Below are 12,915 nucleotides of genomic sequence, written 5' to 3'. Positions count from 1 at the left end.
TTTACCAGTTGCCTTCAATCAGCTGTGTTCCAGTGTCTGTTGGGACTTTTGCTGGCCATCGTTACTGATTTTGTTTTGGTCCACCAGGTCGAATCGAAGATTCGTTACTGTTCGTGTCACTGCTGTTGTTGTTGGTGTCTGCGTCGGAGGACCAAATGTTGCGGCTGCTCAAGAATCTCAGCGGAACCGATATATCACAGCCTGGTTCTCGAGTTTTACGCCGGCCTGATTCTTCTCTGGGTGCGATTGAATAACGATCTTGCAGAAATAATTAGTCGCTCGGACGTATTAAAGGACTGTAACTTTAATTTTGTTGATTGAAGTTAAGAAAATCCTAATTGATAATCTATGTTCAATCTCGTGCTGAAGTTTGTAAGGCTGCAGCCAGTAGCTAGTATTTTCGCAAACTCCTCGTCAAGTAAGCTCAACTAACTTAGAACTCGCAAGATCTTAAGATCTAGCAAAACTTAGCAAAAAGACTAAAGTTGTTAAAGAATCAAATTTTAGTCTATCTGAGAGGCAACTGCTCTTGGTAACAGTTTCTAATGGTTCTAAATACAATACGGTTTCATTAATCAAACAATTGGGTTAAAGTAAATAATCAAATATTTATCAATTATAACATCATCATTACTTGTTTCTGATTGGTTAATCAAGAAAATGATTTAGGTCATTGTTTACAAAGTAAATGTCAAATTACTGCAAAATTTGCTTTTGTTGACATAAGCACGGATGGTTATTACGTGGCTCTAAATGCCTCGAACGTACGGTATTTCACCTTTAATGATCATCTAAAATATCATAAAATAAACAACCTGAGAAATTTAACAATAAATAACAAAATATCGAAAAATGCCAATTTTGCACCATAGAAGTGCTAATAGCCACTCTTGTGGGTATGATGCAATAATGTTCGTTGGGTCCATGAGTAGCTTAGAGGTAACCCTAACCGTCTGCCATAACCTCGGGTTGCTCGGGTTTTGCCTTCCCAAAATCGGGGAGGGTGTACAGATTTACGGTCCCAACTTGTAAAAATTTTCAGTTTTGACCATTTTTGAGTTTTGACGAAATTCATTTTTTTTCAGTTTCAAAAGTTAATTCTTGCTATCTGATGGTTTTCGTAGCTGATCTGAAGTGGCGCCAACAAGCTTTATATAAGTATACGTCTTTATTTCAAAACTTCGCCGCATCACTAAATTGTAAATACCGTTTGCGCACAATTGTTTACGTAAGTGTCTGAAAAGCGACCAATATACTATAACACGTATAAGTGAGAGTGAGATTGGACACGGGGGGGGGGGGGTAATGACACAAAACATCCACAGAACGCTCGCATTTAATCCGAAGCTTCTCTGCTTAGGACTTCCTTTTGTGTGTATTAATACCTATACGCCTCTTTAGCACATGCAGCATATCATTAATTTAAAAGTTTGATAGAGATTGGACCCTTTTCGCTATTAAAAAACGAAAACATTGAATTTCCATCTGGTTTTAATCAAATAACGATCAAATATCAGAGGCAGTGTGGAAGCTATGTAAAAACAGAAAACATTTTTATTCAATTTTAAAATCTTTCCAAGATAAAGAAGATATTGATGCTACACTTGGGTCCTTTAAAAACAATTCACAAAGGTATTGTTTTAGAAATTGTTTTGCTTTATTGCATTTATGATTTATGATCATTTTTGAGATATTGGGAGTATTGTTCATTCATTAGAAATTTGTTATAAATTATTGTAACTCGCTTGAATACGCAGTTTTCTAAATAGCTGGATTGACTTTTGATATTGAAGAAAACATTTTTGGACCGTTCGTGTTTTGTTAATTTTTGCGTAGGATATTCTATCATTTGATAAGCTGGAAGTTTCTTCGAAACTTTTTTCCAAAAATGAAAATGTAATTTTTGATCCAAAAAAGTCTGATCGGTAAAATTTTGTTTTTAATTTTGAGATCTAGAGAACTATCACATTTCTTTCTGTGAAAACAAGCTTTGACGCCCCAGCTTAACTGTTTTTCGAGTGATCTTATTAGGTTGTTATTAATTCCATTCAGGAGAAACGCAGAGTAATGAAGGTGGCTAATAACAAGTGCATTCATAGTCAAAACTTTGTAGTTATCTGATATTACCTCTCGTAAGGAATATAGTGTTTTTATACCACATGCCATTTTACGTTGTATAACTTTTACTTCATCTTGATTTGTCAACGCTGAATCTATGAATACCCCCCAAGTATTTGGTTGATTCAGATTTATGAAAGCAACAGTTTCCTATTTTAAATTCTATATCAGTTGTATAGAGAGCTCTAGATTTTTTACAAAAGTTAATGAACTCTGTTTTTGATGCATTCGTCGTTAGACTATGCATTTCGCAATAATCAATAATTAAAGTTAAGGCTTTTTCTGAGTAGTTTTTGGCCTTTAGCAATAGATGGTTGCACGTAAAAATTAGTGTGTCATCAGCATATTGTACTAGTTGACAATCATTTGGTTTTTTCAATCTTAGGTTGTTTATGTAAAGATTGAATAGTAGTGGCCCAATTATCGTTCCTTGGTGCGCACCTTGATAAAGCTGAATTCAATCTGATTCAATGACGTTAGGTTTTGTTTTCTGAAGATGACTAGACAAGTAGTCAAGTATCAACATTTGAGAACTTGTCCTGAATCCTGATTCCTCTAGTTTCAATATCAATATGTTGTGATTGATTGAATCAAATGCTTTAGATAGATCTAGTAGTGCTGTTGTAACGTATTTATTTTGTTCAATAAGATATCTAAAATTTCCAGTGCTATAAACAAGGGCATCCATTGTTGATATTTTGGATCGAAAACCAAATTGCGTTCTGGAATGAACATTGTTTTTTAATAGAAATTCAACAATTTGATCTCTAAGTAGTTTTTCAAACATTTTTGAAAGTGAGCTGGTTATTGATATAGGCCTGTAGTTCTCAGGGTGAGTTCGATCACCTTTTTAAAAAGCGGTGTAATAATGGCTTTTTAAGGTCATTGGGGAAATTTTTCTTCTTTGAACAAAAAAGCATTGAACAAATAGGTTAGGGGGTGCATTAAAACATCTTTGCCATCTGTGAGAGCCCAAGCGGGAATCTCTGTGGGTCTAAGCGGCTTTGAAGTATTCAGTGTTTTTAAATGATGCAAAACCTCTTTCGATGTGACAAATCGAAAACTAAATGATTTTTTGTTATTTGTTCGAGTTGACTTTTCATAAGGTCTGGCTTTGCGAAGTAGTCACCTAACTTGGAGAAACGTTAGTTTAATAAATTTACTATTTGTTTGTTGTCAAATAGGATTTCGCCAAAAGAGTTTTGAGGCTGAAAATGTTGTTGTTAGAGACTGATGTGTTTCGAGTATCATTAATGACACGCCATTTTTTCTTTGTCGATTCACTGTTCGTGAAGAGGTCTTTGACAGATTTTTCATTTTTTCAACGGATATTTTGCTTTTATCATAATTTTTCACTAAAGGTGCATGTTTTTGAATGATAGAAAACAAGAATGATTTGAATTGTGAATACATTTCTTCTGCACTTTCCATTTTGTAAAAAGAATTCCAACCACAAATTTTTAGCTCAGATTTAAAATCTTTATTTGAGTAATTCGTTTTGTTAAAAAACGTTTTGATTATTGGTTTCCTCTTTTTTTGTGATGCGCTCTTGTGTTATTATACCTACAGCTTGGTGGTCTGTTTTAATTTCCGAAATGAATGTGTGAGCACTTTGTATTTGGTAATTACCCTCCGTTATGATATAGTCGATGAGGTTTATTCCTCGTGTTGGTTCAGTGTTTACCACTTTCAGATCATACAGGACCAAAACTGTATCTATATTATTTCGGTCTTTGTTGTTCAGATAGTTTATATTACAATCATCCATCAGAATCACTCTCTTTTTTTTTGCTCACAGCGGCATCACTTTGGAGCGCCAAAATATCCAAAAATTCATTATGGTTTTTTTTTTGGGTTGTAACCGAGGTTTATGCGAAGCTTTTGAAGTCCGTATGTAGTGTTGCCCTGTAATTCAACCCTAATTGATTCTGTGTGTTTGTCAGTTTCGGGAAAACTGTTTACTTTCTGTGGATTTTAATGATTTGGTATAAACAGTAATAGCCCTCCTCCTTTCATAATGTTCTTATTATGATCTCTATCATAGCGGAAGGCAGTATACTTCGCACTGTCAAATTCCCACTGTTTTTAGTCGTTAACATTTGTAAGCCATGTTTCAGTTAGGCCAATAATTGTGTTGTCCGAAACTTTTCTCAATAGCTTTTTCAATTGTTCTCTTTTTTTATTAATGCTTTGACAATTTATGTGGACAAAGGAGAGAGAATTTGTATGCTTGCTGTTTTCCGATAAAAAATTTTCATAATTTTGTTCTGGTCCAGGTTTGGGGTGAACATCGCCACATTTTAATAGTTTCAGAGAATTAAAATTTTTAGCGAGTAAATATAACCCAAGTGTAACAAGTAATACAATTTTTCTTATCAACAAATAGCAAAGCTTATCTTTGAGATAAAATTGAAAATTCGTTCATAATATTATCTTCATGCCAATCAAACCTAGGTGAATGATTTGTTCCTATTGCAATTGCTTTGAGCCTTTGCCTCTCACATTGAATTGTTTCTAAACATACTTCAAAAACTGCTGAAATTTATCCCTAAAGTCTATTCGATACTTTTTCTTAAATTTATTCAAATTGGCCAGTTTTTATCCAGCGCTAGGAACGAAAGAAACCTGCTTGAAGTCATTTGAAAAAAAAAGTTTGCTTGAAGTCAAGACTTTTGAGAAATTTTCAATGCTTTAATGCCGTCTTTGAAAATTCTAATAAATTAATTTAACGTCATAGACTCTAAAAATTTAAAAATTTGTATGCTTGAAATTATCGCCAAAGACAAAAATTTGGCTTAATTTTTCATTACCAACTGTTTCACTTGTCAAATGTTTTCAGACTTGCTTTTCCTTCCATTTCAATATATGGAGATAATTTTGAGCAAAATGAGCCTTTAGAATTTTAAAATTGCTAACTATGGGGTTTCTGCCTTTTTGTATATAATTTTGAAAAGAAAATCTCAAACCGCCTGAAAATAAAGGAATCAAACATGAATTGAGTCACAATATAATAAATGCCCTTTTAAGTCTTGCAAACAAGACATAATTAGCAAAAAAATTAACTGCGTCAGATGAAAGAGATATTCTCTGTTTGTTGCGATGGTGTAGCACTGAAGCCCCTCAGGCCGTCACCCTCTCCCCCAAGTTTCTCTCTGAGTTGTGGGTTCCAGACACTTTCATTGTGAACGAGAAGGTGGCTGGCTTCCACATGGTCACCAAGGACAACAAACTCCTAAGACTGTACAGTGATGGATCCATACTCTACAGCGCACGGCTAGTTCTTGTAACTCCATTTTAAACTTATTAGAGAAACTTTTCCTCTTTAACATACGGAAAATTAGAAAAGGGACAAAGATAGCGCTCTTAGTCTCATGTTTTTCTGTTGTCGGTATTGAAGGCATTGCCTGGTTTTCATATTGATAAGTAATTTTCCAAATATCTGGTTTCCTACGTTAAGGAAAATGACAACAGCAAGGTTTTGCAACATTGTCTGTGAACTTCAAAATATGCCTTATACCAATAATTTAAAACATTGGCTTTAATTGGTCGCCCGAACTAATCTAATAGGTGGGGGTTAGTTGCCTTATCTAATCTTGTTCCTTCATTCCCCATTTGATATGAAACCACCAGTTGAACGGGGAAACTTCCTCGGCCGTAAAAAAGTTCACATTTCCGAGTTCCACATCAGACTTGGATTTCGACTGCCAAATGTAAAAAGTGACATGATCATGGTTCTGAATCAGTAATGAAATAAGACTTGGATTTAGACTTGCCCAGTACTGAAATTGACTTAGGTTCGGTAAACACACGTCACAGGCGTCATCAGAATCATAATCTGATGTTGAGCATGATAATTCACAGTTTGCTCTTATCTTTACTCGTATCCATATTGATACGACATGTGGTGAAATTTTGGACTGCACTTTCAGGCTGAGCATGACATTGAGCTGTCCAATGAAGTTGCAGCAGTTCCCAATGGATGACCAGATATGCTTCATACAACTCGAGAGCTGTAAGCAAAACTAAGTGTTAAAACAGGTGCCACTAATTTTGACCATTTTAAGCAACTTTGCTCTATTTATCTAGCTTTTTAGCTCTATTTTGGAAGTAAAGTACAAATTTTACTTTAATACCTTCGTACTTATCTATAATTGTTGACTCTACCGACATCGGTCTTCACCTTTTAGATTGTTAAAATTTCCAAATTCAGATTTTCAATCATTCCAATCATTCTAACCACACGCTGCATAGAGTTATGCGATAGCTGCAATCGAGCAGTTTTCGCTTTCCGATTTTATACTACGGCATATTTGAAATTGATGACTAAACACTATAGAAGCAACAAGGAGGCTCGCTAATGTGCGTACGCACATAATGTTCCGACCCCGCTCATCCACATTCTTGACTTAATTGGCTACCAAATGATGAAGAGATACATACACATCGTTCGATATACAACCAATGAAATACGATAATGCCGCGCTAGAGGGCCGATGAAAGTTGTTGATAATAGGACTACTCAAAAGGACAAAAATAAAAATCATTTAACAAACATTATTAACGACCAAAACTATAATAAATTCTATAATAAAATATAATAAACAAATCTATATTTAAAAAAAACATAACAAAATCAAAATCGCATCAGAAAAAACCAAACAATTTAACCTATGCTTCATCAGAAAACATATAGGACCTGTCCCCAATGCGACTGGTTAAAAGGTCGACAAAAAGAGCAAATAGGTGCGAAGTTCAAAAAAATTTTCCTTTTTTGAAAACAATTTATTTCACAGTTATTACTGTCATTAGATATCAACTGAAACCACTAAAATGTTCATTAATATCTACATAGGAAGCATTTGAAACATGTCATTATCCAATTTCCGTTTGCGCAAAATTTCAAAGATAATGGGATCAACGATTTTTGTTATAATTTATAAACTTTGAAATGTATAAATATAAAAAAATCTAACATTTCATTAGATCTCGTAGTAACAGTAGTAACAAAGCCGGAAGCAATTAATTGAAGCTAAAACCATTATAAATTTTAGCTCACTAAAAAGGTTAATTTATAGCTCGCTGGTAACGGGTTGTGACCTGTGTTTACAGAGACTCGGCTACAGATCGACCGAAAAACTATTTAAAAAAGACGAAGCTCAAACCCAATTTTGTTTTTGGAAACAATTTTTTTTCAAAATTCACAATATACTTAGGATTACAACAAAAAATGAGGGATAAAGTTTCAACACCTCAGGAAGCCAAGTAATATTTAGACTAAGTCACGAGCCCACAAAATACAAATTTATAAAGAAGCCAAAACTTCAAACAATTTTATGACTGTTCAGGGCACTATAATTACAAGATGTTAACTGCAAGAATTGTGAACCATCATCAATTTCTTTTCATCTTAATATCAACGAGTCCTCCTTATAAAAGGACTACTAAGACTTGACAGCAAAAAGAAACCAAAAATTGAAGGGTATAGAAATCTCGAAAACTTTTTATGAAAATAAATGGTCCAATCGATCACAACCTAATGCAAAGCGCAAAAAAAATTGAATCGACAAAAGTAATTGGAACTTCTAATGAGTGGGTTTGAGTTACATGGTGACAAAAATAAAAGCAAAAAGGAGACAGTTGAAAAAAAAATTCAATTTAATTTGAAAGTCATTGAAACAAATATCTAAAAACTGAAATCTATCACTAGGTTGAGTAAAACCTCTTGGGCAAGCAATTAGGTTTTATCATTATTGGGTATTTGGCGTACAACAACGAAAAAGAAGACAAACATAGGCAAAATAAAAATACCCATAACTTTTGCTAGACATCCTAGTCTCAGCCCAAAAAGCATACACTATTCAACAAAAATAATTAACATATTCAGATACGACTTTATCCAGCGTTCTGAATTTTCTTTATAATACCTTTCCTCAGTTGGACGTGTCAATAATTTGATAATTCGACAAGGAAACAAAATGAACTCATAAAATATGCAATTATGATAAAAAAGAAAGAAAAAATGAAAACGCTCAGCACCAAAATCAAGAAACCATTAGTTGAATAGAAAATCTTTACCGACATTAGTTTTCAAATCTCAGGAAGTCGCTTCATGCCTAATTTTATTGAGACTGCCCCCAAAGTTGAGAGAATTAAGAAAAAAGAGTGGCAAAGTTCAAAAATTCACTGACATTTTCTTAAAAAATATATATATTTTTAAAGTCATAACAGACATTAGATAACAACTGAAAAAATGTCAAGGTTCTTTATTTTATTTTTTAAGACTAACTGGATCTTTGATTGAGGACACAAAAACATTGAACTACAAAAATTATAAGAAATAAAAACAAAACTCAAGAAATTTATTAAATTTTTACGAAAACAATTGGTCAGAGACACAAAAACCATGAGCTTAATTCTAAAACCATAATATAATCTCAATGGGTCTCGTTTTTTGTAAACACTGTTTGTCAATAATTGAGTCCTGATTTTAAATTCTCGTTCATGATTTACATAAAAAACATTTACACAGCGGAAATTCTTTTGAAAAAAAGATCTCGCCCCAATAAATTCTAAAATTTTTTATTATAAGGTTCCATGGAGAGATCAAGATCGGCCCAGATATTGCTGGGCGTCTAAAAAAACACTCAATTGTTAAAATGGTTGCAAAGTAGATCAATTCTAAACAACATTTTCAAGTTTGTCGAAAATAAGTAAAGCATTTTTTTTATAATTATCGACTTTAAATTTGCAAAAAAATTCGCAGATTTATAGTTCCAAAAGAGTTTTAAAATCAGCGGGTGTACAACTAGCTCTTTTTTGAGCTTAAGAAGGATATGGCCGCTGTTTAAAGGTGTCTATTCCCAGCAAATTTGAAGCAAGTGGGCTAAAAAAGTCATTCTTTCGACAAAAAATTTGGCATAAATTCTATCCAAAAAGCTCGGATCGAACAATTAAGTAACCCTCCTCTATCTTTAGAGATGAAATCAATAACCTTACAGTTAACAATTTTAACATATTTTGGCAATATTGACTAAAGTTTGGTGAAATTTGATGAATACTTTGTCAAAAATTTGAAAATAACAGCTGAATTACGTCTAATATTCACAAAACTTTAAACATCGATAACTCCCTATAAAAAACGAAAAAAGAAAAAATCTCTTTAGTTCCATATTCTGCGCTGGATGGGCTTGCTAATGATACCACTCACAACTCTCTTCGATTATTATATCGATCGGCCAAAATTGTCTGAACAAAAAAACCCATTTGAGTATATATTTCCTCCCCCCTCAGAGAGGGGTCGGAACAATTAAATTAGTTTGGATTTATTCTTTGCAATTAATAGTTTGGGTCTTTCAGATTTGACTAGCTTTTAATATAAATGTGTTCTTAAGACGTCAATGCTTTCCTGGCAGGGAATATTTAGTCTCTAAATCTCAACTTGTTTATCCAATGTTATCCATTCCTAACTAATAATGCCAATTGCGGCTTTTGTTCATTCAATTAGTAGTATATATTGATGACCTTAAAACTTTCTTTTTGTAAAAAAAATAATGATTTTTAGAGTTATTGTTTTGGTTCTGTAGTTCTGTCACAGCATCACAGTGTGAGTAAACAATCCCAATGATTGGTCTAGTGTAAAAAATGAACTTTATTAAAGGTTTCATGGCTAATAATTTTAAGACTGTGACATTAATTGTTTTAGAAAAATAGTAGTGAGTTTTGACTTCCGGCTTTTTTGAATGTTTCTGTCATCCCGAGGTTGTGTCATCTAGGTCATTAACACCATAAACTATTAACTGAAAATCCCATATCACTCTTTAACCTCAATAATTTTAGTCTTCGTGGGTATATGGTGGAGCATAAATCAATACAGATTTTGCTTTCACTTGATATCTAATCGCAGAGACGTAATTGACGCTATTTGATCTTTTAAATAATTGTATTTTTTAGTTTTTATCACATTTGGTTTTTCTGCCACGTGCATATCACTCAAGGTTATTAGTGACAAGTCAAATCAGTTCTCTAAGGAGGCATTAGTACAAATTATGACTGCTCATTTGATAGGCAACGGTATTGGAAAAAATTTTCCCCTGATTATTTTTTCTGTTGATTTAATCCTATTTGTTGACACATTGTTTTATTGAGTTACTATTTGTCTAAATTATTATTATTAACAAAAAAATCTGAACTGCAACCTTCTGAATTGTGGACAATTTAATCAAATAGTGTTTTTTTTCAATTTTGACGCCGTTATTTTTCAAATAATGTTGCATTTGGTTGATGTACTTTTAGATTTCGGTTGTATACTTTTTGGGTTTGATATTTTTGCACTAACTTGTCAGCATGTGGCACCATCAGTTTAGACTCATTCATTACTCAAAATTTAAAGCTTCAAACGAAGTTTAATTCGAACAAAATGTTCAAAACTATTCAAATCATGAACGGAAACCAGTACTTCATGGATTGGTAGTTTTATAGCCTTTGTAATTCATGTAGTTTTGAAGTTTCAAGTTGGCATATCTAGTTCAGTCGCGTTCCCAGGAACTAGAAAATTTACGATGGCCAAACCACAAGACAGTAATCTGTATTCATGTCCTGACCAGGACAAATGTGTGGTCCAAATAAGCTGGGATAACTTTTCCCAGTGAATTTGATTTCAAACGGTGTCTTCTGTTTTTGGCACTGGGGTGGGATCAACTTCTTCTTTGACACTAGTCTGTTCGTTCATTTTAGCCGAATTCTCCACAAAGCCTACTGATTCATACCAGGAACAGATTCTTTCCCCCTTCCTCTTTAGCATTTTCTTGTATTTTTCAGCATGTTTGAACAGACAAGGGCGTTTCTTGGACTGGTTGTGGTTTGACACCATACCATGATAAGAGATGAGACTAGACATTACAATTTTACGAATCATTATCAAGATGTAAAATGTCAATCATAGATGGCCATGTTATACCGGGGAGAGGGGGGACAGATCTCTTCAAAATACCATTATAAGGGTGTAAGAAAGGGAAAGGGAGGAGGTGGGGGGAAGGGGAGTGGAAGAAGGGAGGATAAGAAAAGCTTCAAATATTTTGGGGGTGTTTGGGTCTGGGATAGCCGAATGGCAGAGCAGATATTCATTTACAACGATTGGCAGATTAATTTAGTCGTGAGTGAGATCCGTTGTCTGCTCCGTACTAAGGAGCCTGGTGTTGCCTGAATTAATGGCGAGTTGATTTGTTATAGAAATCTGACCTCGGAAGTTAGCATAAGATCTCAATCATTTTCTTATATCAGTGAGTTATAACACACCTAATCAATGAGGCTATTATATGTGAAACATCTTAGTTATTTGAGAGCCCTGCATCCGATCCAAAATTTGCAAGATTCTTGAAAGAATTATCCCAGATCTGATTGTTAGCTTTTAAAAATATAATTCTGGGGCAAAATCTGTAAAAGGTTTGCCTGGAACACATACCCGCCATATATGGACAATACCCGCCTTGTCGATCATGCGAAAGTCTTTCGAGTTTTAAATTCAAATTTGTTTAAATTTTATTTTAGTTTTACGAAAATTCAATTTTAAGTTTTTCTTGTTACTGTTTTGTCAGGCGGATGAAAAAAAAAGCGAGCTTCTCAACTATTCCAGAGAGATTATCTGTTTTCATCATTTCCTTTGAACAAACAAAGTTGGCATGTGATATCAATACCAAACAAGTAGGCTCGGTAATGTACGCACATAGTGTTTTGACACCGCTCATCCAATTTTTTGACTTAATTGGCTACCAAAAAGATGAAGAGAAAGAAAAAGAGAAAGAAACAAAAACATACATATCGTTCAATAAACCGCTAATCGAATGCAATGATGCCACGCCAGAGGGCAGATACTAGAAATAGAACTACTAGAAACAGAACTTAATAGAACTACTAGGAAAGACTCATAACAATTAAATAACAAACACTAATTACGACCAGCACTCGATGTCTATATTTAAAAAATCATTACTAAATCGAACTCGCATCTGATAAAAGCTTAACAAATAAAATTAACCTATACTTCAGAGAGAAGATACGGGACCTCTCCTCAATGCCACTGGGTAACAGGTCAACAAAAAAGAAAAAAACGTGCGAATTTCAAAAATACGTTTCCAATTTGAAAACAATTAAATTCAACGTAATTAATATCATTAGATATTAACTGAAATCACTAATTGTTCATTTATATCTCCACAGGAAGCAATTGAGACCTGTAAATATCCAGTGTACGACATACAACTACCAAAACGACAAATACCCGCAAAATTAGAAAGCTCATTTAAATTTTGCGCGAAAAAAGCAGTGTTGCCGTTCAAACCAAAAACTTGCCACTAAAAGCATCAATTGAAAACAAAAATCCTTTAAAATGTATAATTATCTACAAAATCTCAAACAGTTTATTAAACCTCGTAGTAACAGTAGGAGCAAAGCCGAGAAACAAAGGAATGAAACTAAAACCGTTATATAGACAAAAATTTGGCACACAAAGTTTGTGTCCTATTTCCACAAAAACTAAGTTAAAAAACGATCTAAAAACGATTTATAAAAAAGGCGAAGCTAAAAATCCAAATGTTTTTGAAAACAAATTTTTTAAAAAGCAATTACAGGCATAAGATTTCAAAAAATAGATGGTTTAAGTTCCAACCTCTTACGAAGTCGATTGCGCCTGTTATTAATTGAGCCTGTCACGAGACTACAAAATAAAAACAAATGCAGGCAGGAGCCAGAACTTCACAATCAATTTAAGACACAACAGTGTTCAGGGCACTATAATTATGA

General features: G+C 33.6%; 1 protein-coding gene across 1 annotated transcript in view; it reads left to right on the top strand.

The window, feature by feature from the left end:
• The window catches only part of LOC142336201 (uncharacterized), a 108,849-nt gene that overhangs the window by 43,728 nt on the left and 52,206 nt on the right, over positions 1-12,915 (top strand). The window contains exons 5-6 of the mRNA XM_075384856.1: positions 5,227-5,391; positions 6,048-6,130. Of these exons, the coding sequence (XP_075240971.1) occupies positions 5,227-5,391; positions 6,048-6,130 (248 nt within the window). The remainder of the gene's footprint in view (positions 1-5,226; positions 5,392-6,047; positions 6,131-12,915) is intronic.

The sequence above is a fragment of the Convolutriloba macropyga genome, chromosome 3, assembly GCF_964194025.1.
Source record: "Convolutriloba macropyga chromosome 3, txConMacr16.3, whole genome shotgun sequence".
NCBI classification, from domain to species: Eukaryota; Metazoa; Xenacoelomorpha; order Acoela; family Convolutidae; genus Convolutriloba; species Convolutriloba macropyga.
Note: the sequence above shows the minus strand (reverse complement) of the source record. Positions and strands in the feature narration are given on the sequence as shown.